General features: G+C 39.3%; 1 protein-coding gene across 1 annotated transcript; it reads right to left on the bottom strand.

Annotated features, from left to right (window-relative positions):
* Positions 1 to 1415: 1415 nt before the first annotated feature.
* TBC1D15 (TBC1 domain family member 15) lies at positions 1416 to 24433 on the bottom strand. Its single transcript, XM_082241100.1, has 17 exons — positions 24281 to 24433; positions 18937 to 19035; positions 18671 to 18745; positions 17159 to 17297; positions 15891 to 16101; positions 13823 to 13916; positions 13205 to 13402; positions 12989 to 13117; positions 11220 to 11323; positions 11021 to 11115; positions 9014 to 9130; positions 8445 to 8545; positions 7724 to 7823; positions 6004 to 6101; positions 4134 to 4250; positions 3235 to 3321; positions 1416 to 2816 (listed from the first exon to the last, which is right to left on the bottom strand). Exons 1-17 carry the CDS (start codon positions 24302 to 24304, stop codon positions 2613 to 2615), a joined length of 1992 nt encoding a protein of 663 aa, XP_082097226.1. The 5' UTR covers positions 24305 to 24433; the 3' UTR covers positions 1416 to 2612.
* Positions 24434 to 26937: the final 2504 nt, after the last annotated feature.

Below are 26937 nucleotides of genomic sequence, written 5' to 3'. Positions count from 1 at the left end.
TAGACTATAAATTTCAATAAATAATAATATAAAATAAAAATAAACTCTACTGTGCGCATAAAAATGCTTGCTGATGCCTTTAGAAGCTCCCAAACCTGCTGTCACACTTAGTGTCTAGCACATTTCTGTGAAAGTAACTTACACCAGTTCTACTGAAACTTAAAAAAAACTTTTTTAAAAAAATCACCACTAAGATCAAAAGATGTATACATACATGCATACACATGGAAGCCACACCATGTAATGCTCTCCCCATTTCCAGCAGCAACACATGTAGATATTTATTAAATTGTGTGAAGTTCTCAGTATCATAAAATGGTATTTTATTTTATGCTCTGTGTACAACATAATGCAAATGCCAAACCTCTATGAGGGAACAAGGGCAAGTGGTTCAAAAATTATTTCCTGTAAGCAGGAAATGAAAGCCTACAGCTGCTGGGCCTTGAATTGTTGGCATTTGCAGAATGGGCTCTTTAGTTATTAACTGATAAAAGATAAGCACGCCGGTGATATTAAAGCCAAGGACTGAAGAGATTTCACCTTCTGATTTATGTGCTCATAACTGAGTTGCGCCAGTTCTTTCATGTTCATGCAGCAACAACTCACCTCTCTCTTCTAAAGTGACCAAGTCCATATATACAACATTTGCTTTTAACTCATTTTGGATTTTGGTTTTCACCCCAGAAAGAAACATCTGAGAAAAACAATCCATCACAAACACTAGGAAGGAATTTCTAGCAATTCCCCACAGAAACATGAACACCCCTAAATCTGTTCCAGGGCCCCCACACCCTCTGAACCTAATTTTGAAGAGTTGTGGGGTGCTGTAGATGAGAGGAAAGAATTGCAAAAAAATAAGAATAAAAAAATCACATCCCTCCCCCACATGCTGATGAATTCACCTCTTGGGGAGAATTGTCACCCCTTAACTTAATAATTTCCTTCCACCCCTCCTGCAGCAACCCTGATTAGCCCAATTTACAGGCCAAACGAAGCCAAAACATGACTTGGCAAACACAGAGGAATTCCTAGAGTCCAGTCATGGTTTGGCTTGTATGTTGTCTGCACCAGGGCTGTGATCTCTCCAGGAACGCTCAAGTTAATACTCAGATTAGGCGGCTGCCTTATAAAAATGACTTTCAGCAGGAACCCACATTGCCAAACACAATGCAATTCTATTGAAATCACTGAAATGGAAGTGCTTGGTTGCGTACACAGTTCCAATGATTTCAAAGGGACAAGACGATTCAACTCTCTCCTCATTTTTGCTACCTGTCAACTGCAAAGTGTTCTGCCAGAGGAAAGTTAGATAGCTCTTCACTGTATACTTTAAATCTGTGTGCAAATCACTGAAATCTAGGAAGGCTTTTCCCCACACAAGATTCTCTTAATTGTTTTAAATGAAAAACATTAAGTAATTTTTGCATTTTATTTCATAATATGTACAATGGTTCTCAGGAACAAATACAACTGAATCTATGTCAGATCCCACATTACTATTAAAATGGAAAGAATGGTATCATATAAGCGTAGAGTTTTCTCATATGTAAGTCATTTATTAAGGACAATGGGCACAATCCGCCATAAGAATCTTCCATTCTATCTGTGCCCTCCATGGGAGCTTATGCAGAACTACATGAGGGAAACACACCCAACATAATTAGTATTTTGCATTTATTTTTAACTGCTTTTATTTAATCAAGTAGTCTAGCATAAAGGCAGTAGAAGTCGATTTTTTTTAATCAGTTACTATACTACTCAGCAAAGAAACGTTATTCGTTAAGTAAGCGAGAAAGCCATTGTAAAAGTAATTCAGAACCTGAATATAGCCTTAAGAAAAAAAGATTTTTCAAAAATAGGCAGGTTTATAGTTACGTATTAAAATTTGGTCAAAATTGCCTGAATGAAAAGCCAAGTTTACTTAGTCAAAAATAGATTTATCCTTTAATACTCACAAGTTTGAATATGTAACTAATTTATACATACATATGTATAAGTGTAGAGGTGTTAAAATGTAAAAATGTACTGTTCAGCCAACCCCCTGGATTACAAAATTCAAGATCAGGGAACTGCACAAATGTAAATCTTACTTGCAAATCTACATTCAACAACCACAAATACTTAACAAGTGTTTTTGTAAACATTTGAGAAAGGACATAATCCTTTCATTTACAAAGCACTGTTTATGAAGTTAGCATCTTTTCACATAGGAAATAGTATAGAAGACTTTTGAATCTTACGATATCCAAGAACCATCCATGCTCAAGACATCTCAAAGTCAAAGTGATACAGAAGCATTTATTTCCATGCCATTTACATTCATCTGATTTCCATTTTACCAAAAAGGAAAAAAATGCACTTGGCTACAAAAGTATTAAGGAATGTTATCTGGGGGAGGGGGGGAAGGCTACTTTGGTAGAAGAAACTACAAAAATAATTAGGTCATGTTGTAAAGCTTTGATGTAAGAGTATTACAGTACATGATCTGTTTTCCAAATCTTTAAAGCTTAATCAAAACAAAAACTTAAATATCCACCTCAAGTGCTTGAAAGAAACAAAACAGGTATAATAAAGTGTCTCTTCAAAAATGCAGACAAATAATTGTGCAAGATTCAATCTGTCAGCACGGTGGGGGTCACTTGCTCAATACTTTCACTTGTTCCATTGGCAGCAGCAACAGGCTTGGAGATATTTGGATAGGCTGGTGCAGAGTGACTTATTCCACCAGCAGTTTCATCTTCCCCAGTGTCTGAATCTGGTGTTGTTGCAGCACTGTTCTCTAATCCCAAGATCTCACAGACTGCTTGAGGCAATTCCTATGAAGAAAAAAAAATGTGGCACAGGTTGCTCTTTTAAGTTGTTGCTGCTGTTCTTTAAAGTTAACATGCTAAGTACACAAGAAGCATATCCTTAAATACATGTAGGTTTGAGCTAAAATATGCCTTTTCTTAATTCCAGAAGGAAAATATGTTCAATAAGCAGTTCTAGGATGACTAGAAAATCCGTATCTTTTAAAATTGGTATAGGTAGATTTCACTTTATCTCTGGGCACAGTACCATTCTGAGTATTGCAGCAGTTTATGACATCATTATTTACTTCTTAAATTTGCACACCACCCTTCATTCGAAGGCATCATAGGCGACACACACCGTAAAGGGTTTGTTTCAATAATTATCAACCTGGTTAAATCTCATTTGTTTATGCAAAGCTCATGAAATATGCTTGACTTTTACCTTGCAATTTATCATCTGCATAGAAACGGCTTCTGCTTTGCAAAGTACATCTTCAACATCCATTTTCATAGACAGTTCATTGATATGCTAAAAAGGAACAAAAAGAATGACGAAGTGCAACCAAAGATGGGGGCGAGTGTCACGCTAAATGCATAGCTTTCTGAGCCATGGAACCTTGGCTCCTAGTGTTAGCATAACCTTAAGTAAAGAAATGCTAACTTGATTAATACGCGCGCATAATTAGCATCTGGTTAAGATTGCAATATGTAAAGCATCTGGTTAAGATTGCAATATGTAAATTATGTCTGCTACTTGGATTTGTAGTTCCTCAGCACTGCACCTCCCCAGGCTCAGGGGCAACCACCCAACAAAACCACCATCTCAGCGATGCTGAGAAGAGTAGAAAAAGTCTGGAAGGGACTGCTATCTTCCTGCACAATCCTCAGTAGTCTAGGATAGTTTTGTCTTGAATTGTGGGTTGTTTTGTGTTTCTGTGTGGCCTCTCCTCACACCATAACCTGAAGCCAAATCCCTTGGTCCAACTGGAGCTTCCTGTTTCTACTGGAATCCTCTGACCTAGGGTAGCTCACCGATTAAGCACTTAAAACAGCCTCAGTATAAACAGTAAGTCCTCTTAGCTCTGAAATTCAAACAACCAGTCTATATGCTGTATGAAAACTCTGCTTCATATTACTTTCTCTCAACTTGATGAGTTAATAAATTACTAAGATCTACTAACTAAGCTACACTGAGCATCTTTTATCACAGTAGAAATGTGGCCGAGAATTAACATTTGTTCCATCTCACATAAGATTGCATAATAAAATGCTAATAGTATTCAAATACAGGAAACAAAGGATAGAACATAATTTGGATCTAGAGTAACATGCAACAGATACCTTCAGTATTTCATTGAAGCCATAATGCTTCTCCATAATTTGCTTCTTTTCGGATTCAAGGATAGCGCAACAGATGAGAAGGTGGAAGTTCTGACAAGGCAAGTCTGTCCACATTACCTAGCAGAATATTGAAGTTGCTGATGAATCAAGAACTTGAACATGATGCCACAAGGGTAAGGTACTAAAAGGTTTTAACAGTCTCCCCAAACACTTATTTTTCTGGCAACTTACCATTACATCGGGGGGGGGGATAGTTTTCTAACTTTCAGTAGAATTGCCAGCTAATTAAACTATTATCTAGACAGAAGAACATAATAGCTTGCTTAATAACTATCTATAATTAATTTCATGCTACATTCTGAAGATCTTGACAAGGGCAAACGGTAGAGCTATATCCTGATAGCATCTGTCACCCTCAATGAATTTGATATTTTGGGTGGATCCTTCAGATCTTCATGCCTCACTGAAAATCAGGATCAGAAAACCAGTACAGTCATACCTTGGAAGTCAAACAGAATCAGTTCCAGAAGTTCATTCGACTTCCAAAACGTTCAGAAACTAAATCACAGCTTCTGATTGGCTGCAGGAAGCTCTTGCAGCCAATCAGAAGCCGCAGAAGCCCCATCGGACATTTGGGTTCCAAAAGAACGTTCGCAAACCAGAACAATCACTTCCAGGTTTGCAACGTTTGGGAGCCAAAACATCCAAGTTCCAGGACTTTTGGGATCCAAGGTACGACTGTAGTATTCAAAGTGCAGTGGAATAAATGGGTTGATTGACTTAACAGAATTATTCAGGAATAAGTTAGTTTTCAGGACTCTTAAAACTGGAATATGGAAATACACTCTATACTTCAGAAAAAAGGAAATACAAACTCTGCCTACAGTGACTAGGTTGTATTTGCCGGGAAACTGGGTCTGATGCTACCAGTTGATATTCTGGGCAAGTCACCTTCTTAGTGGTAGCAAAAGTGACAGGCCCATGCAGTAGCAGATCAGGGAGTATTGGAGCAATTAAGTGGGTCCTAAGATTGTTATTCAGAGCTATAAGCCAGGTGTGGTTGTCATCTTTGGCCTAAGGGCTGCACTGATCCATAACCAACCCACAAGAGTGGCAGCAATAAATATCTTTTAGAAATTTAATGGACAAATTTGGGGAACAGCCAAAAACCTTTTGGCATAACAGTATCATAGCAGGGACCTATAATTTAAAACATTACTCGTAATTTAACATTTTTTTAAATGGAAACATTTGAGGGGGCTGTGAGGGACCTACAGAAAGCCTTTTGGCATCATTATGTAGGACCCATTGGAGTGGTCAATTAAAACACCATAACACATTATTATATTTTAAAGGTAACAAGTGGTGGAAGGAATTCTTGAGATGCCATGGGGAGCGCACATATGGCCCGTGGATTAGCCACCCTGTTGTAAGCAGAGATATTTCCTTTCACCCTGATATGCTTTGTGCATTTTCACAAGTTTACATGGTGTTGATAGTAATGAGAACTTGGGAACTATTACTCAATAGCACCTTATAAGATAGTGTGCATGCAGGAGAAAATCCTGAATAGGAATAAAAACATAACAGTTGTGAGGAATAAGATGCTGCTAACTTCAAACTGCTCTCCCTTCTCTGGAGGTCCTCAAGCAGAGATAGGGCAACCATCTGTCAGATGGCCTTTTAATTTTTAAATTAAACTTTAATTTAAATTAAACTTTGGAGTTTCTCCACCAAGCAGGGGATTAGACTAGTTCATCTACAAATGCTCCTCCAGTACTTAAGAGCAAACCAGAGAGGATAAGTCTCCCCTCTTAGTCAGCTATGAACTTTTAGGCGGGAAGTGCTAAAAGAAAAAGCTATTTCTTACCTCCCATAAGCGAAGAATATCTTGAAAACTGAATTCTCTTTTAAATCTTATTAGAAGCCACCGGAAACAAAAATAAAGGTATCCTGAATCTTGAGATTCTAAAAGAGTTTTTAAAAAAGAAAATGAACAAATAAATCTTTGACAGAAATGCTGGTTATGAATCGCTTAAAGTATGTTTAATATATTAATACATCTAACAGCTTTGCTGGCTACAATTGCTTACAAAAAGTTAGTTTGTTCTAGAGTTTATTGGGGTGGAAAACTGAGGAAAATATGGACCGTAATTTTATTTGTTTGCTTCATTTATACCCCACCTTCTTCTCCAAGGAGCTCAAAGTGGCACACATGGTTCCCTCCCTCCTCACTGAATCCCTACAACACTGTGAGGTAAGTTAGGCTGAGAGATTGAGGCCCTGGTCAAGTCTCTCTTTGAACATCAATTGTTAGTGGGAGTCTAATCATTACTACCTAAAGGACTCTGAAAGTAAGGGTTAAAAAACTGAGGGCAGGCAAGACTGAAACAGTATCTAAATAGCACAGAACTCTCTTTACACCAATTGAGAAAGTAGGTGTAGGAGAAGTATTTTAAGCAACTGGCTGTGTTTGAATGTCCCAAGTCAGACTTTCTGGCTTACTGTGTTTAACAGGCACAGGAAACTCTGGTTTACTGGAAATGCACACTGCCTGTTTGCTCCCATTCCTCTTTTGGCTTAAGTGTGATGAACAAACCAGGAAGCCAATACATCTGAACCATGATCATGAGCCAATCTGAAGAAATTGTTTGTTGTTGGCTTGCTGATCATGGATCCCTGGTTCGGATATACAGTGGTAACTGGGGCTAAGAACTTAATTTGTTCTGGAGGTCCGTTCTTAACCTGAAACTGTTCTTAACCTGAGGTACCACTTTAGCTAATGGGGCCTCCCGCTGCCGCCACACGATTTCTGTTCTCATCCTGAAGCAAAGTTCTTAACTCGAGGTACTATTTCTGGGTTAGCGGAGTCTGTAACCTGAAGCGTCTGTAACCCGAGGTGCCACTGTAATGTGAAACCAATGCTTCCTGATTTGTTTATTATGGTCATGCCAGAGGCATGAAGTGGGAGCAACTGGGCAGCATGCACATGCTGCTCATTCTCAGTAAACCCAGAAAGTCTGACTTAACAGGACATGCCAACACGGCCACTGTCTAGATTCTAGATAAGAACAGTGGTAAGTTTTCTCCTGGTGAGAGGTTGTTGGGGGGGAGACCCTCTGGCGCTGCAGGAGCTCTTTAGGAACTCCAATTCAGCTCTGGAGTTTTTGAGGAGACGTGGAGCCCACACTTCCGCGACAGCCTGATTTCCCTTGGAAGGAGAGCAACAATCTGCAGCTTTCCCTTTGTGTGGCAAAACCAGAAGCCAGTGCGACAACTAAAATAAGAAATCAATATGATAAACAGACGAGAAGTGAGTGGAGGTACTTGGGGGAATATTTACTGAAATACGACTTAAAATATAAATTCCAGGTAACTTTGTGACCCACAGCTGACAAGATTAAAGACACGAGAGCGTGGAAAATAAGGTGGAAAAAATAATGTATATGCAGCCAAACAAGATATAAAAAGAACTGTCATGGAATGCTGAGTGGGAAGTCAAAAAGAACTACTGTATAAGAATGGGGAAAGGTGTAAATGAAAAATATAATAATAATCAGTGGTAAGTTGTTCTGAGCTGCCATACATACCCAAGTAACTGCAAAATCCACTATCTAGCAAGCGAAGTAAAGTACTCAGATGAATTAGCTGTGTCTTCATACCCTGCATTTGCTCTTCAAAATTCTGGTGCTTAATGGGAAACAAATTGAAACAGCATCTAGAATATTTTTATTCTACATGAGGGCCAAGATGAGTATTAAATCAAAACAAATATATAATAACAAAACTAAACATTAATGTGATGTTGGTCCTGTTGGGATGCTAACAGCATCCCATGCAGCTCACTTTCAAGATCAGATATGGGTTTGATAATTTTAATTGATTGAAATAAGCCAATTAGAATAATCTGGAGTCCAATGGGACTGGACACCTTCATCTGCCCCACCTGCAATAAAATAGGTCTCTCTCATATTGGTCTCTACAGTCACAGCAGGCACTGTAATTCTTCAACAGTTTGACTTTACCCCCGAAGGCACACACTTCCATTGTCTCTCGAGACAGATAGATGCCAAGAATAATTATTATTTACCTACCCTTCACCCTAAGGTCCCAGGGCAGGTTACAACATTGAAACACAGCATTATAATTATGGAACATACATTTCTTGCTTATATATCTGCTGCTACGCTGCAAGAGAAATGCTACATAAATTGCTAACAAAAGTTTAATGATAAACAGAAGTTACAGAAATAAGTTACACTTGAAACAGTAACTGAAGTTAACAACAGGAATGAAGATGAAAAGACTTACCATTTGATCCATGTACAATGCAAAGCACCAAAAGGCATCAACTTCATTCTCCATCACATATAAAATCGGAGAAAGCAGGTCACTCATTCCCTGAACATAGCCTTGTATTAGAGAGAGAGAGAGAGAGAAAACTGGTGATATGTGGCAAACTGTACCCAAAAGAGTGAAAAGTAACTACTTAGTTTCTCCCATCCTCTTCCTAAACTACCGTATTTTTCCGTGTATAAGACTAAGGTTTTTTTTAAAAACCAAAAATAGGTTTCTTAATTTGGAGTCCCCCAAAATAGGGGGTGTCTTATACATGGAAAAATACGGTATTTGTTCAAATAAGCATATGAGCAATGGAAACTTTTTGATACATTTATTTGATCTCCAAAATCAGGAGTACACAAGTACCAAAACTAAACAAGTTTTTTGCAGGCCCCACTTGTTGCAACCAATGGTAAAACACATAATTAATTTGGGCGTCTAAGACAGAATGTACATCAAGTTTTCTCTGAAGGGTAATTACAATAAGTTCCACTAGATCAGATACAGTAGTACACATACATAAGTAGAATCCTACTTACCCAAATCAAAGTCATACATACAATAGGTCATCAAAATGTCATGAAGCAATATCAACCCAGGATTATCTTGACCTTCATAAAACTTGTTTGTTCGGTCTGTTCTGTTTACATCTTTTTCTGAAAAACAGCACACAGATTTAATACATTTTCAAAACAGCTTCTGCTAAGCCTATATCTAAAAAATGCAGGATGCTCTTCAAATTTCCAATTTCTCAAACACTGTGCTGAGCTTTGAAGTGCCTAGTAAAGACAACTAAATTCAGAGGGTGTCATTTAAAATGCATTAAAGCAGCTTTTAAGAGTATTTAAGACAAATTCTTCCTGTCTCAAATAAGATGATTTCTTATAAGCAGATTTCCAAACACTTAGAAAACGGTATACTTTTTATAGAAACCTCCTGATTAAAATGTAAAACATTTTCATTGAATTAACACACGGCAGAGTCTATTTGAGATATGTTAAATGTAAAACGTCACTCAAATGTACTAGATATGTGGTGTTACATTAAATTTAATGGTGAGGAGTTGATATGTAAGTGAATGTGCTCAAACATGAGTCCTGCCTTAGACTACATGCTAAGCCTAACCCTGGTTTAGCTCAGCACCGGAGCAAAAAGGACTGGACAGGAGCAAATTACCCTACTGTGCAAACTATAAGATCATTATAGTAAAGCTATGGGAGAATAAAGCTTCTTGTCTACATTCAACTCTGACACTTCTAATATGTTTTGTGTTGTATTAAAAGGCAAAAAATAAAAAAGCCTTCAAATGCCAAAAGCAAGAACATGAACTATTTCTCCCCTCAAAAGTATATCTCCAAGTTCAATTTCAGTATTCTGAATGTGTGTCTGCTTTCAGTAGCAAAATACATGCTTGTCAGTAGGAGAAAAGTGGCTAAAGGAAAGAAATTTGGAAAAGCAGCAAGAAGGGAAAAGGTTAGATGCTCCTCCCTTTTTGCTGCTTTTAAACTAAAAACATTACTCTGCACTGGTGTGACTGCATGCCTGCTGTGATGCACATTAAACATACAACTTAGCTTTCTGGTCTCAAACTTTCCCTCTTGCCTTTAAGAGTTATTGCTAATGTTATAAAGCATTTTAAATGTTTGTCATTGCTTGTAAGAGCAGATACAGTGGTGCCCCGCAAGACGAATGCCTTGCAAGACGGAAAACTCGCTAGACAAAAGAGTTTTCCGTTTTGGAGGTGCTTCGCAAAACGAATCTCCTATGGGCTTGCTTCGCAAGACGAAAATGTCTTGCGAGTTCCTGCAGGGTTTTTTTCCTTCCCCCCCTTTTTCTAAGCCGCTAAGCCGCTTATCAGCTGATCTGATAAGCCAATAAGCCGCTAAAAGCCGCTAATAGCGCTAATCTGTCAATGGGCTTGCTTCACAAGACAAAAAAACCAATAGACGAAGAGAATCACAGAACGGATTCTTTTCGTCTTGCGAGGCACCACTGTAATAATAAAGTTTGATGTTAGTTTTAGTTTATAACAGGCTACTAAAGCATATGGTCAGCAACCTGTAGAAATTTATTTAAAGTGAAATCAAGTTCAGCACACACTCAGCTTTCCTTTATTTCAGTCAGCAGCAAAATAAAATTGCATCAACTACAAGGATCAGAAAAGAAATGGCTGCACAGCACGCATGCTGACTTCAAGAGGAAATTAAAAACATTCCTGTTTATCCAGGCATTTGGTGACTAAAATACACTGTTTCATGGCAGCCCTGAGATCACTCGTTGAAAGAATGGTGAGTTTGTTTGTCTGGCTCATTTCTATTCATTATTAATCCTTTTATTATGATATTTGTCTTCTGTTCACAGTGTTAGGACATGAAAGAGAAAGAAGCCATGAATCCTAACACACTGAACCTAACAGGTCATAATTTTGTTACAGAAACAATGTCTAACAAACATCGTGGATAATTGAGGTCACCTCAATTTTTTAAAAAAGGAGTAAAAGTTTATCACTAACATATCACTTTGCCTTCTATGTTTCTTAATATTACCTATAAGACTTCTGTAGTCCCTCAATCTATAGTTTCTTTTTTCTTGTTCTTCACTGACAGATTTCCACTGAAGCTTCATCCTGAAATACTCATCTCTGAAGAAAAAATGATAGTAGTAATGATATTCGTAAGCAGTTGTCTTGCAAGTATGCAAAGTTTACTCCACATTATGACATTGTTTTAAGGGAGCCGTACTTACATTTTCCTTTTCTGTATATTTGTTCTTTCTTCCCTAGTACTGTGCCAAGGGTAATAACCCAAAAGAAACTTCCAGACCTCCTTTCTCAAAGCATGACAAAGGCCCTAAGTGGAACATAATAAAATAGCAATGGCAACATCAGGCGCTTTATAAGAACAACTTTATTCAAATCCTGTAGTTGTGCAGGAGCTAACATTACCTAATTTTATTGCCACTGTTTCCTACGTTTGATTTCCTCTGGTCATTTCTTTTTTGGAGGGTGGGGTTCTTTCCCCTGCTGTTAGATCACCTAGTTTCTTCAACTTCTTTTCAGGATGCTCATTAAGACCTAACCTTTTATGTTTGTTTCCCTACCTTAATATTTTTCTGCATTACGTTTATAAACGTATCATTGAAAAAAAATGAAGTTATCAACCTGGAGGTTAATTAAATTACATGTTTTTCCGCAACACCCCCCTTTCTAAGCTCCCTGCCTCCTTCCCTCTCATGTCACATCTTATCAACATGCAGATTCATAGGTCTTTGGGCAGAAACTTACATTTTCTAAATTTATCTGAAAGCTTTAAGTGTAAATACTGAAACCATTTGTCTTTTAAAGCTATTACTCCAAAATATCTATAACACACTGTTCAGGTTAAACTGAAGTCACTGTGGGAAGGCAAATCTTAGAACATTACAAATAATTTCCAACAAGATCTAAAGGTAGTTCTATTTGGCTTTACCTAGAGCCATCTAGAAAAGATTTAGGCAAGTGGCACTGTGCACAAGGATGCAATGTCTAGGTGTTGCTGGACTCCAACTCCCATCAGCCCCAGGCAGCATGGTCAAGAAAGAGGAGAGCTGTACTCCTACAGCACCGGGAGGCTCATGAGTTGCCCATCTCAGCCTTAGGGCAAACTCCTTCAAGACGCCCATGTTCTATCAACGGCTATGGAGTAAAAAGCTAAGGCCATAGTGGACTTCATTTAAACCTTAAACTAAGGCTAGCACATCGTCATTTCTGTCCTAAAAGATTTGCATACTTTATTTGCTAAATTCTTATTTATGCATTGTTCACGCCAATGTATTTTCACATAACTCTGCCTTATTCAGTATTAGCCACTAAGGGACCAGTCCTGCAATTAGCAGTATCAACACACATGAAAAGTAGTGAGCTTCTCCAAACATGGCATTAGAAATCCACGGCGCAAAATCACTGCTTTCAAAACAGAACTTAAAGGGTTTATATAACAAGCATGGCTAGATGTGTGGTTGGACTAAAACTCCTATCATCCATGGTTATGGTCCATGCTGGAAGGGGTGGGTGAGGGTTGGGATCCAACAACTTCCAGAGGAACACAGGTTAGCTACCCCTGATTTGATGGTCAGCCGCTTCGGAGTATTGCTATTTGAATGATTCATAATTTCAGTTAATCTTTTCTGGAGGAATAACCAAATACATGTACCTGCTAGCTACTGTCCTAGCAATAAGGAATCAAACACCGTATTGGCCAGAATATAAGCCACACTTCCCCCCCCCCCAAATTCCGACTGTGAAAAATTAAAGTGCGGCTGAAATTCGTGACCTTACAAAAATTGGCTTTTAGGATATCGCTGCTGAAACAGACATATGGTAAAACAGAACAGGTGTGAGTGCCTGTGGAATTTTAAGAGAGCGTCTTATTTTTGGGTATTGTCTTTTTTCCCCTTTTCCCTCTTGAATTTTAAAGGTGCGGATTATATTTGGGTGAATACGGTACAATTTTTAAAGAGATATTCTAAGATATTACCCCTCTGAATATCATTTGTTTCATGGAGTCAGCATTTAAGATTCTCCCTTCAGAATCCATATTCTTAGTCCATTCTTCAACCGACACTGGTTGTCTTCTGCTCACTTCGGGTCGCTTTCCTAAATCAATCTAAAATATGCACCAGAAAAGCTGTTAAATTATTACCAATGCACTAATTTGTATCTTAAAAACACCCTCGCTATCAAGAATGCTTACTCGTGTAATGACTTCAAATCCTGGTTCTTCCTGTTGATTTATTTTCAAGCCTGGTATAGCATCACTAAAGAAGTCTGCCATTTCTGAGGGAGGCCGCTGCTGAGTTGCGGGGTCACTTCCTCGTAAACTATCAAATATATAGTTGGTCACTTTCGAAAATCTTCCCATTGTTGCTGTGTAAGGATCAGTCTTCAGTTTCTGAGAACAGCACAGGGGTAAACAAATTCTGAAATGGCTCACACAAATTTGGGGGGGGGGGGAATTCTGATAGTACGACATTCATTCTCAAAAGCAAGCTGCCCAAAGAGTAATAACTGATACAAGTTGTGTCCAAAAGGCTACAGGAAGCTGAAAAAAATGCATCTCCAAAATAACGCATTACAGCCTCTTTCACCAGTTCAGTGTTCCCACTGGGAAGAAGGGCAGGATACTGATAAGGACATTTTAAAAAGAAATCAAATACATACTTCATTTTGTACAGAAAACATAGCAAAGAAAAATAAGGATCTGCCAGCATGAAAATTCCCAGGGTTGAAATTTGGTTTCCCTTCAAGAATTGGGCATTTTAAAATCTTGAATATTAAACTGAATATTAAACAATTAGGAAATCACACAAACCTCTAATAAACCATATGCTGGTTCATCAAGGAGATTTTCAAAGGACTGTGAAATACTCTGGCAGTTCACAAGAATTCTCTTGTCCTGTGGAGATCTGTGAACAAAAACAAACCATTTCCCCTTCTAGAATCAAAGTCTTTCTTTTGGGAAATTCAACAATATAGCCATCACATTTGAGAAAAGTGAATTCATTGTGCAATATTTTAAGAGGATTATATGTGTGCATGTGCACACAGAAATATACAGAAAGAAGACATCACTATTAAAAAAGTTGAAAGTATTTGATTGCCACCTCAGGCTTATTCAGGAAATTAGCTGGTTGGATTCACTATTACTAGCTTCTGAAACAAAACACCATTACATTTATTCATTGTTACCTGGAACACCTACCACCTATTCTGTTATTAAAGATAAGACTTTTAATAAATGCTATCGCTTCCCAGTGCTGGCATGGAAGGTTGCAGCATTTGTGCCAGAGGATATGAAATTCAACAACAGATTGCATCTTAAAGTCAGAAGAGGCGATATCATCAGTCTTGATGACACGGCTGTTAATAAACCAGAACTGAGGTTTGCTAATACAGCCCAGAAAGCAAAGGTTGTGATGCGTCATACTTAGCTAACCCATCAGAATAAAAAAAAACCTCTTAAAGATACTTCCATTTTAATTAAACTCATCCTGAGTAATATTCACAATAAATTAGCATCACTTTATTTGCTCTGAGCCGTTATATATTATATTGGACCAAGGAAATATGGATTTTTCAAGTAATATTAAACTGAATTTAGAGTCTTTCAAAAGAAACTTTGAAATCCTACTTACTCTCTTGTATACTTCAATTCTCTAATTAGGCATTATTTGCTTGAATTTAAAAAAGCTTCTGTCAGATTTGAGTGCCAACTAGAAAATGCCTACTCATTTAGAGTATATTTTTAAGAGAAGTTAGAAGATGTCCAGTCATGGTCTGGGACTAAATAGAAGATGTGGGCAACAATCTCAGTCAGTCAGATATTTATTGTTAGTAACCAATGGCCTAGGTTTGTATTTGTTCAGGGCATCACAGAAATTCCCTCTTCCTCTCAGACCTCTGACTAGTTGGTACTGTGATCTTAGTTTATATACTACTGGAGAGCTTATCGTAGGTGAATTGTTTATTGCCAGTCTCCAAAAGAAATTATTTATTTCCTATTACCTGGATCACTTATTTTGATCCAGCAGAGCCAACAGAGAAAAATCATTGAAGAGATTAGTACTGAAAGCAGGAAGGGTCAGATCTAGGAGATGCAAGTGGTAAGAGAGAGAAGACTTTAGGGGGCCTGGTCAATTGCAAATTCAAGCCTAGCGCAGCTGCAGGGCTGCAGTGACTTCTCTATCGGATATTTTTACAATAAGGATGTTTTGTTTACAGAAGCCTGGCCACCAGCATCTGAAGAAGTGTCTCTGAACTAAGCTGCCATTCTTGGAAAACTAAGAAGTGCTGGATTTGGATTTTCTTGCAGCTTTTCTGCTAGCTACAGCCACTGGGCAGAGGGAGAAAGAATGCTGGGGTGTTGTATTTTGCATCTCACCTTCCCCCTACTGTAGACAGCCAGCAGGGGAAGGAGAATTCAGTATTTCAGGAGATTCTGTACCTGCCACTCCTTTCTCCCATATGTAGTGTTACCTGCTTGCTACAGCTTGGGCTGTCATCTTAAAATAATCTATGTATGAGTTTCTATGCAAAATGTCAACTAAAAATGCACCTTTTTACCCTAGCTTTTGACACTTGAGGTGTATATTTTTAATATTGTAACCTGCCCAGGGACCTTAGGGTGATGGGCAGTTAATAAATAAATGCATCCTGTAGTAACATTACAGGTTCTTCGCAGAGTTGTGCTTGATAATTACAATTTAGTATTTCTTTTTAAAATCACAACTTGAGCCTATTGATGTTGTTTAAAAACTATGACTAGAAGCATTATTTATTCACTGGCTGGCTTTAAAAAAAAAGTTGATCAATTCAGATGGTTATGCAAACAGTAAAGCTAGAATAACTGACCAAATAGACTCCTCACAATGAATACTTACTCACAGAGCACCACATATTTTCTAAGGGAATGAATCAATAAGGCGCTGTCTCCATGATGGAAGTGAAGAGCTGGGAGGACAACATCATCCTTTAAGCAGAATACCAAATAGGACCATCCCATTCCTTCTTTGTGCTGCTTAATGGACTTTAGATCTGCTAAACTGAACAGGAAGGACCACTTGTTCTCTCCATTTGTGTGAACAGCAGCATCTAATGGGGAAAAGAGTATGTTATTTTCTTGATCTAAAGCCAATATGCAATGCATAGCACTGGAATATATTAAAACTACTTCCAAGAATAAGTGCACTTAACATCTTGGTAGCACACATTTCATCCAATCCTTCTGTGTGGCTAGCTCCACCACTATCAGTGGTGGTATGCTTTCAGAAAGCACCAGGCTTATTCTCTGGTTAAAAGAATTTGAAGTGGGAAGGCTGAGAAAATCCCCTGCCCAAGATTTTGGGGGATCATGTCCATTAATCTCTATCTCAATGGACAGGGATGGAGCAATGGTCTGACAGTAAAATGCAGTTGATATATTCCTATGCAACTTGACTAGGATCTGCAAATTCTGAAGTATTTATTCATTAAACTCTTCTCGCCGAACCAATAGCATATACCCTATCAAAGACATATGGTAAGAACTGTCATTAGAAAAGCACCGCCACTAATTTAGCTTGTATTATAACACTAACACCCAAAAGACAAAAAAGAAGAAGTATGCTACATGCACAGCTGGCTCTGGAGGCGACTGAGAATTCCCAGGTAAGTTCCATCCTCTATTGTGTGATCAGGGCAGTCTTCCCCTTACCTGGCCAAATATCCTGGCAATGCCCCCCAGCCGGGATAGGATAACTGGCAGAGGTAGGCGAAGACCTCCAGGTGTCCAGCTGGGGGGGAGGTGAAGCCAGGCTGTACTGCCAGGTGCAGCATAGGTCCAGGGGAGCTGCATGCGGCCACACAAAAGGTGCCCCCCATTTGATGTGGGAGCGGTCATTACCTGCTACAGATGGAATATTCGCAGAGTCCATTATTTTACACAAATTCACCCCGCTTCAGAGTGTTAACGCTCACTTTTCCACCACAGACAGGTGATCAGCACTATCAGATGAGAGGAGCTCCACAAGCACAGCAATAGGTTTGCAGCTTTCAGCTGCGCAAGGAAAGGAGGCCAACCCAGTGGTTTCTTCCACATGTAGAAACCTCAGTGTCTGGGATCATCACTGGAATAGCTTATATGTTTTTATACACAGTATTCTTCATTTACCTCCATTTGACTGTGGTTTCTTTTTAAAAGAGACTGTGTTGACCATATCCCATTCTGCCTCGTAACTGTTCGGATGTTCTGTTCCTCGCGGAGTCTTCTCTTTAGGAGTCTGTGCCCACTCAACAACAGAACTGGAATCCTAAATAAGATATCGAAACAATCAAAAATAGTTTCACTTGCAGCTAGTGATTAATAAAAAAAGACACCCCCCAATATTCCTGTTGTTGTTGTTTTTATAAAAAAAATTATAAAGATCAGTATAGGTACCTGTGCTTAAATTTGTTCATAAATGTTCTAGTATTAAGGGTGAGTAGTGCATTAGCCAAGCTTGCTGATGATAGCAACTTGTTCAGGGTGGTTAAAAAGGAATTATGAAGAGCTCCAAAAGGATCTCTCCAAACTGGGTGAACGCTGGGGGAAAAGGCAAATGCAATTCTATGTAAGCATGTGTAAAGTAATGCGCATTGGGGCAGACAATCTATGTTTCACATATATGCTCATAGGGTCTTAACTGGTAGCAACTAACCAGGAATGAGACCTTGTGGTCATGGGGGATAGCTCAATGAAGATGATAAGCCACAGTCCAGCAGATGTGAGAAAGGCAAATTACATGCTAGGGATCATTAGGTAAAACTGTCAATATTGTTATACACATCTATGGTATAACAACCACACCTGGAATACTGTGTACAGTTTTTATCTCCTCACCTCAAAAAGGATTATAGAGTTGGGAAAAGATTCCAAAAGGGGGAACCAAAGTGATTGAGAGAACGGAGCAACTACCCTTCTGGGAAAGATTGGGATTTTTTTAGTTTAGAGGTAAGATTAGCAAGAGAAAACATGATATTCTAACTTAAGGGGGAAGTCATAGTATAATATAATTAAAGAACTTAAAAACGGCATACTCCTTGCCTTGACAGTTCTATTAAATTAAATTTAAAAACAAGAACCACCATCATATTTATCCTTATTAGGAGGGGAAGATTGGGACAAAATAACAGTATTTCTGGTGGAGTCAAGGAACATGAGTTTGTAATTTAAAGCAACAGATTTGGATTGATTATCTTCCACTGATCACTATCTAGAGAACATATACAACATATTACTCAAATAGTTTTATACTAGAAAATGTATAAAAGTACTGTACAGGTCATAACCTACCTTCCATTCTTACTGATGGTCCCCATTAAGGCCATTTGAGCCAAATAAATGTCTCAACTCTATTTCTTAGTTATGTATATTTTCCATTTGCAATAGATGGATCTCAACCAATACCCTCAGTTTTATGTACCAATATTAATAATAGCATTTTTTAAAAAGCATCCATCACATAAACAGATCAAAGATCTATGGATCCTGTACCCCACAATCAGAAAGTACAATTAGGCCTTTATGTTACTTTACCATGTAACAGCTATGGTTTCTGAGAATCAAAGGAAGATTTTGTTTTACTTTTTTAAAAATCAATTTTCCAAACCTTTCAAAAAAGATTGCTGCAAGTAATCAACATACCTTTCTAGCATATAGTATATTAGACGAATCTAATGAATCATCCAGTGATCTCCAATCTACTATCACCTCAGTATCCTACAACACAAATTATGCAATTATTCAAGTGACTCAATGCCATTAAGGTTTTACTTTTTTCTATTTACAAAAATAGGCTCCATTTACTTTGCACACTATGTATTTCGGTCAGTAAGACAATATCTTTGCAGGATAGAAAGGCATAAGGTAAAGTCACAAGAAACATAACACACAAAATATTGATTTAATACCTTTTCTATGACTCTCAGTATCCCAGATAACAAACAATCCTGATCATCACTGTTTCCACTGGAGGAGTGAATGAAAACTCCTTCCTGTTCATATACAACCTAAAAACAAAAAAAGGTAAGCAAAGTTGTTTCTTAAAAGCATTTTCTGACAATTTGATATCCTGAACTGGTTCTGGGGGTAGGTCCAACCCAACCTGAGGACTTCCAATAGGGCAGAGGTGGGGAACCTGTGGTCCTCTATATGTTGTTGGACTCCTACTACAGCTACAGCCAGTACTGACGATAGTCGGGGTGATGGAAGTTTTGGTCCAACAGCATCTAAAGTGCCACAGGTTCCCCACTTCTGAATTAGGGTGACAAGACCTGTTCTTCTCAATATGTGACACAGTCATGCAAGAAACTGGGTAAGATTTCTGTTACAAGAGGCTATGGTCATGCCTCCTCATATGCTGATCCAGACAGGAAATTAAACAGATTTACATGTTTGCAATGAATACTGCATTAGAAATCAGAAACAGAAAAATAAATATCAAAATATTAATGCATCAATAACTACATCAGCTTCAATTACCTTCATTCACAAAGGGAGAAACCAATACTGGATAAATGGCAGGCAAAGTGTGGGTGAATTGGTCGCTTTTCAGACAAACTATAGATTTAGTGTTATAGATTTAGTGTTATATGTAGAAGCAGCAACAAGCCTTGGACTCAAACTCCTCTTTCAAATTCCTCTCTTCCTCTAGCTCAGTCAATCAATGACATCAGAAGCATCCACTTCTACTTCAATCATCATTTTTCATTATGTTCAAACTGCAGGGAACTCCAATTAGGTATAAGCTATCATTTGTTCAAACAACCCAGGATCAAGCCACATTTTATTATCCTGGCTTGTTAAAACACCCGTTTTAACAATGTAAACCTGGGGCTATGAGAAAATATGCAACTCTCAAACTAACTTCATGCAGACTGCAAAGATGGGGTGGCAGAGAAACTGTACAATCTTCTAAATTCCACTCACTTTTGTCTCTGGCTCTACCCAGTATTGGCTATAGTCCTCCTGGTCAAATGGTCTTCATACAAAAATGTTCCACAAGCTCTGAATAGATTAAAATAATAACCAGGTGCTCTGATCTCCTCATGACCACACTGTGGAGGAGACAGCATAGAGAAGTGTTTGAGTCGAAGGGTGACTATTGCTTGTGCATACCACACTGGACCGTTGCTTATATCTGAACCAGGAAACCAACAACTAAAGATGATGTGGTGGGGGGATAATGAAGGCAGGCAGGTGAGTGACTACTGAGTGTGTGAGTGACTAAGACATAAAAGAAATAATTTTGCTGAAGCAAACTGAACAGAAGCCTGTAACAAAAATTAATGCAACTCTGCCTAAATAAACAAATGCAAAAAAAAAACAAGAATACAATGTACAGTGGTACCTCGGGTTAAGTACTTAATTCGTTCTTGAGGTCCATTCTTAACCTGAAACTGTTCTTAACCTGAAGCACCACTTTAGCTAATGGGGCCTCCTGCTGCCACCACCCCGCCAGAGCACGATTTCTGTTCTCATCATGAAGCAAAGTTCTTAACCTGAGGTACTATTTCTGGGTTAGCGGAGTCTGTAACCTGAAGCGTATGTAACACGAAGCATATGTAACCCGAGGTACCACTGTTATTTATATTATTAAATTTGTATCCCACTCTTTTTCTTCCTAAGGAGCTACCTCTATCTTTATGTAGAAAAGCATCCTAAAGCGAGCCTGTTGGGCCATTGCAAAAAGCCCCAGCTTTCTGCCTACTACAAATACACACACACAAAATTTTCAGCCTAGGAAGAAATCTGCATAACTCAGAAACTTGCTTATTGCCTGCATGTGACTTGGCAGTTGGTCCTATAAAGTTATTAACATACATACTGTTAACTTTGAATGTACAGGAAGGCTCAAATGCATGCTCAACTATGAAGGTCACTTTGACCAATCACTATCTCTGAGCCCAACTCATTCAAGGCAAGAATAAAATACATTTGGGAGTGAAAGACCACATATGCCACTCCAAGCTCCTTTCAGGAAAAGGATAAAAATGTAACAAATCAAAAAATAACAAACAGAGCAAATTAAAAACACAAATTCTACAAATTTTGAAGCAGGCAGCCTCGGCTTTCACCATTACCACAACTGTATTATTTGTCACAACTGTTTTCAAAAGTATCTTTATTCTCCTTCGAAAGCATTACACTGATACTTTGTGTAACAAAACAGAACAAAATGAATCACTGCAACAATCCAGAATGGCAGTTTCAATGTAACAGTGATAGAAGGAAAAGCCAGCTTCTGTTGCCTTCTCAAAATAGACAAATTATTAATTTAGTGTTCTTATTAAATTCACTTGCACCTCTGCTCAGGTAGGTACACTGTCAAAGCACTTGTAGGTGGGTGCATATGAACAAATATATCAGCTAATTAAACTATTCATGCAATAAATAGGAATTAAGTTTCGCTTAAACTTGCTGTTATTAGGATAGTGGGACGAACAAAGAAAATGTAGGAGACTACTTTTTAATTTCATTCTCTAGCACAAGGCACAAATCAGCTAATATACACAAGATTTCAGGCACAGATTGCAAGATAATTGAGAGTGGAAGCATGCATGCCTCAAGGAATTTAGAAGGGGAAAAGGTGTACATATAAAGAGCTACTAGGAAAGGTAATGTAAAATTAAAGTCCAATACAAAATTGGCCTTGGGGCAGCAAACTAAATTATACATATACCTGTACCTTCCCCATGTTTTTCAGTCTTGCTGCCCTGAGGAAAATGAACTTTTCTGTTATAATTTCTCTCATGCTAAATTAGGTATGGCAACCTGGATAAAGGTTTTTCACTAGGAAACATGTACAATCCTTTCTATCCTCTGTGTGTCTTAAAGAGTTAGGTCACTCATGGCTGGTTCCTTAAGGCAACAGGGGCACTGCCCCACCAAACTCAGTCTGTTCTTAGCCAGCCCTCCCTGCCTACCTTGTTACTTGCGACTGGTCCAGCTTATTCATTGGCATTGGTTATCATCTTGCCTCAGTTTTGCCCTTAGAGCAGTGGTTCCCAGTTAGGGGTCCACAGCACCATCCCCTGCCAGGGACTCACTTATCTTGTTAATTGCACAGTGAAAGCCACAATGGTGATCCATGGATCACCCAGCCTCTGCTAGCAACCAGTGCCTTGTGAAAGAGTTGCTGGATGGCAAGTGAGCTGGGATTACCTCTGACACAGTTTCTTTGGGCTCTTGCAATTAGAGGGGAGAGAGAGCGAGAGAGCGTAAATGGCTTGCTCCACAGGGCAGGTTCACATGCTTATCATTTTAAAAATGCAAGGGATGCCTTCCCCTTGCTCTTTACTTTTTAACGGAAAAGAACTTCTAACTGCAAATTTTATGGTCTTTTTTTTTAACCTAAAATTCTTTGCTTATTAGGGGCCATCCCACATTTTCTTCAAAAAAAATTGCTTTGTACAGGTAACTACCATAGAGTTATCGAAATTTTCAAAAGTAGCGGGTCTGTGGCTTGGCTTTTGAAAAATAGGGAATCCTCAGTAATTAGCTAATTGGGAACCACTGCTTTAGAGAATTCAACAGGAAGGATAGAACAAAACTAGAATTTGCTCTACTGGGCATTGGCTCTGGCTCCACCTACTGTCAATCTCCCTGCTTTCCACCCCATCAATACCATGGGCACCAGCCACCCCTGGGTTAAGTACAGAAATACACAGCTTTATCAATCTACAGCTACAAAAATCCTAACTTCACATCAACAGAGAGGGTCTGAATTTTGAGTGACTGATCAAGAAAGAGTTCCAGGGTTAGTGGTGGATAGCTCAACAAAAATGACAACTCATTGTGCAGCAGTAGGTTTTTTTTTAAGCTACAAATAAGAAAGGAAGTGAAAATAAGACAGCCATATCTCAATACCTTATATAGACCTACAGCACAGCCACATTTAGAATACTATATCCTTTTTTGAGACGACAATTGCACACAATAATAATTGAAAAAGTGAAGAACATGGCAGCCAAAATATTCAAGAGCCTGAAGCAGTTTCCCATCAAAAGGCTAAAGAATTTGGGGCTTTTTAAGTTTTGGGAGAAATGTGAATAATGGGGAACATTATAAAAGTTTATAAAATAATGCAGGGTATGGAGGAAGTGGAGCTATATTTATCTCACTTTTATAATACCAGAACTTACAAGTAATACAATGAAGTGAATTAGAGTAGATTTATGGTAAATAAAAGAAAGTACCTTTCCATATAACATGTAATTAGCATATGGAAGCCACTATGCTGAAATCCCAATGCTGTCTTGGAAATGCAACACCAAATGTGTCTAAGTCACTTCTCCAAATCACACTGTTAAAGCAATCATTGTGAAAATTACACCACTGTAGTGAAAGATTACCTTCTATAAAAATGCCCCTGCTCCTTCAGTGTTTCACATCCTGACATTAAAATCACCACCAAGTCATCAACCTGCCATATTTCTCAGCTGCCCTGCCTCTTAAGAACATTTCACTTTACAAGACAGCCAGCCAGTTAACCTCATGAATCATCTTACCAGAAAATAATAATGACACTCTGACAGTAAATGTCAACCACAGTAAATTTTAACAACGCAACAGCTGGTTCCTGATAACAGTAGTTCAAGAGCCTTTAGTGACACAAGACCGATTTAGTTTGGCTTCCTAACAGGCTTTAAAAAACAAAACAAACAAAAACCCCCTCTTTTGGACACAGAGTACAAGAAGTGAGAAAGCAGCAAAAGGTTTGGACAGGTTCCCTCTCCAGGAATGCTGGTGTGAAGCGGCTATCTTGTAAAACTGGATTAATAATTGAAAAGTGTAAAAGGAGGAATGGCAGAGAAGGCTGTGTAAATTATTCAGCCTTAAGAGATGTTTTCTTCGGAGGAAACCCGCCTTGCCTGCCACCTCCAGCCTGGAGGGCTTCACGCAGCCTCAGCGCAGTAGCACAACCCCCTGGCCTTACCAATTCCACGTGTAAGAGTCTTACCTCTCTCAGCCAATCAGGTTAAGAAACAGCCCGCCTCCCGCCAAAGAACCCCCCCCCCTTTCCTAACGGCCCACCGCCAGCCAAGCCCAAGGCCTTTCCCCGCACCGCCAGGCAGGAGCACCGAGTCATTCCCATCCTCTCTCCCCACCGCCCCCGTCAACTATGCAGTATCTGGGGGTCAGCGAAGGGAGAAGCAGCCTCTCCCACCCCCGGAGCCCCTCAGGGAACCCTCCCAGCCGCCACCGCCTCCCCACAGCGGGTCAAAAGCTCCCTTCATCCTCCCTTCCTCTTACCTTTCCGCTCCCAGGAGCCGCCATGTTGGCTACGAGTGTTTATGATGACGTTGCTCTCTTCACGTGCTCCCTAGCAGCTCCACAACAACTCCCCGCCTGGCCCCGCCTCGGAGGGACGCATGCGCACCGCGGCGGGAAGGGAAGGCGGGGGAAGCGGCGGGAAGCGAAGGAGAAAAGGGTTCTGCGCAGTAGGTACCGGCGGAAACTGACGGAAGTTGCCGAACGGGCGAAAACCATGAATCCGGGCGGCGGAGGGAGGCTTCGATTGGATGACGTCGAGTGTGGGCGTTCCCTCTTAAGGCGGGTCTAAAGTGTGGCTCCTGTTAAGGCGGCGATCTTACCACGCGCCGCTTTGGAAGTAATTCCTTGCTTTCTATGAGACATAGCTCCACACACATTCTCTAGTAACAGTGAGGTGATCCCTGCCTATTACAGGGATTTTATTCTGATTACTCGGGTGGCCTGTTTGTTTCCAGGCTCCATTTAAAACTAATGGTTTTCCTCTTTAAATTGATTAATGGCCTGGGTCCATGCTGCCTTCAAAGGCCACTTGCATCATCCATATGAACCTGAAGATAAGTTTCGGAGGTTTTGCTTCCTGGCTTCCACATTGCCACTGGAACTACAGTTGACAGATGCCAGGAACAGGTGGCTATGTAGCAAAGATGGAAAGGGAGAGAGAAAAGAGGGCAAGAAAACCTACAAACTATGCATCCAGGGCCCCCAGAACAACAAGTATTTTCAGCTCACTTTCTCTCTGCCTTGCGCTAAATATTAGCAGCATAAGCTGTTAACTAGTGCTCTGCCTAAGAATTCACCTTAGGTACCTTGTCTCCTAAAGATTTGCTCAGTGTGGGGACTGTACCAGGCAAGAGCCTGAGCCAGTATGACAACGCAAACCATGTCGCATGCTACTATCCTTTTCAGTGTGAGACCCTCGTTATCTCTTAATCTCTTCTTATAAGGCTTACTCTGCACTTTCTTCCTGCTGCACACAGCTACCACAACCACACACCCCTCAGTTTGGCCATTCAGTAGTCCTGGTGATACCCAAAAGCACTGTACCTACCAGTAAATCAATGAACACGTATTAACATCACTAAAGATCAGCATCTAAAGATCCAGGCCTGCATACAGAGCACCTATTGTATGTGTGCATTGTAAGTGCACACTGAAGTTGCACATCAGTGGGAAAATCCATACCACCTTCTTGGAAAATGTACATCTAAACAACCCCTTTATTAATCACAAGTGCTAGGAGTGCAGGGGTCTTGCAGAATCTTGCATGGAGTATTAGTGAATCTGACACTGCTAAACTGTGTTATTTTTCAACTAGAAAATAATTACAGCTCTTAGCTGATAATAACTTGAAGTAATTATCCTGTCATTTATAGCAGCCATTTGGGTAAACTTTTTTTTTTTTTTTACACAACTATAGTATGAATGTCCAGAGTTCAATCAGCCAAGCACTCTGGCTGATGAGGTCAATGACTGTGGCCATGGCATTTATCTCTATTTCCTAAAGGGGAGAGATCTCTTCTAGAATATGGTTTCAACTTTCATGGGTCCATATTAGCATGTCTGATGGACTTCTAGTTCATGCACTTTCACACTGGAGTGTGCAGTGAGGAAGAGACTCAAATTCATTTCAGAACACACAGTAATTGACAAAATCAAGTAGGAACATAACCGCTTCTATTAGGACCTGCCCTAATTTACAAGGCAGTGCTTAATCATTCGTTTCAGAATTATTCTGTAACAGTGTATTGAGGTGGGAAAAACAGGTGACTCATTTCACTTCAGCCCTGCCACTAGGACTCTAATATACTATCCTCTACTCAATTGCCCCTCTGTATGTCTTTACTTCACACAAGCATGCATGACGGACCTCTTTATGCCTTCTATTTTTCCTTCCAACTGTAATATGTTAAGAATCTGCACACGTGAACTATTTTTGCAGTGACAAATGCCACCACAACCCCCTGACTGCTATGCACAACTACAAGAGAACGAAACAAAAAAATACAAAATGAAAAGTTAACATGGAGTAAACAATTGAACTGGCAGTAACTAAATTAATCTGAACTAGTGTTGGTTGCCTTTGCACAGCCCCCATTTGGTATATACTGACATTTAAAAAAACAAATAGAAGTTCTAGGAAAAATAATTATTAATCCAAGGGACAACCAACCTGGACCCTGCCTTTTCATCTGAGGCCCTTTTCTGTGCAAAGGTTGGTGACACAAGTATGTGCCTTCTCAGTGGTGGCTCCCCATTTATGGAATGCTTTCCCCAAAGAGGCACACTCTTGGCACCATCATTATGTTTTTGACACCAGGCAAAAAAAGATTTTTTAATCACCTTTGCCAACACGAGAACAGACTTTCTCAGTAGTGGTAATGAAGCGGGGAGGGGGCAGTCAGATGGGAAGCATAACGATAAATTTTTAACATTTCTATTATTATTAATGGAATGAAGTGTTACTGCGTATTCCTACATGGAAGCCCTACAAGTATGTAAAATGAAAAAAATCTAATCAATCTAACCATTAAATGAGCCCACAACTTTGTCTTACCCAATGTTCATCTGTGTTTGAGTTTGGAAGGTCTGGCACTTGTCAAAACATAAAGGGAATGGTGGTTTCTAAACTCATACAA

The sequence above is a fragment of the Podarcis vaucheri genome, assembly GCF_965113315.1.
Source record: "Podarcis vaucheri genome assembly, chromosome: 10".
NCBI lineage: Eukaryota > Metazoa > Chordata > Lepidosauria > Squamata > Lacertidae > Podarcis > Podarcis vaucheri.
This window is presented reverse-complemented; position numbering and strand designations above follow the sequence as displayed.

Excerpts from the sequence above, each read along its gene's own strand:
- TBC1D15 (XM_082241100.1), bottom strand. The coding sequence starts at position 24,304 with ATGGCGGCTCCTGGGAGCGGAAAG. Across the intron at positions 18,746-18,936 it reads TACTGAGAGTCATAGAAAAG|GATACTGAGGTGATAGTAGA; the intron begins GTATTAAATCAA and ends TTTGTGTTGTAG. Across the intron at positions 7,824-8,444 it reads CATTGTACATGGATCAAATG|CACCAGAATTTTGAAGAGCA; the intron begins GTAAGTCTTTTC and ends TTTCCCATTAAG.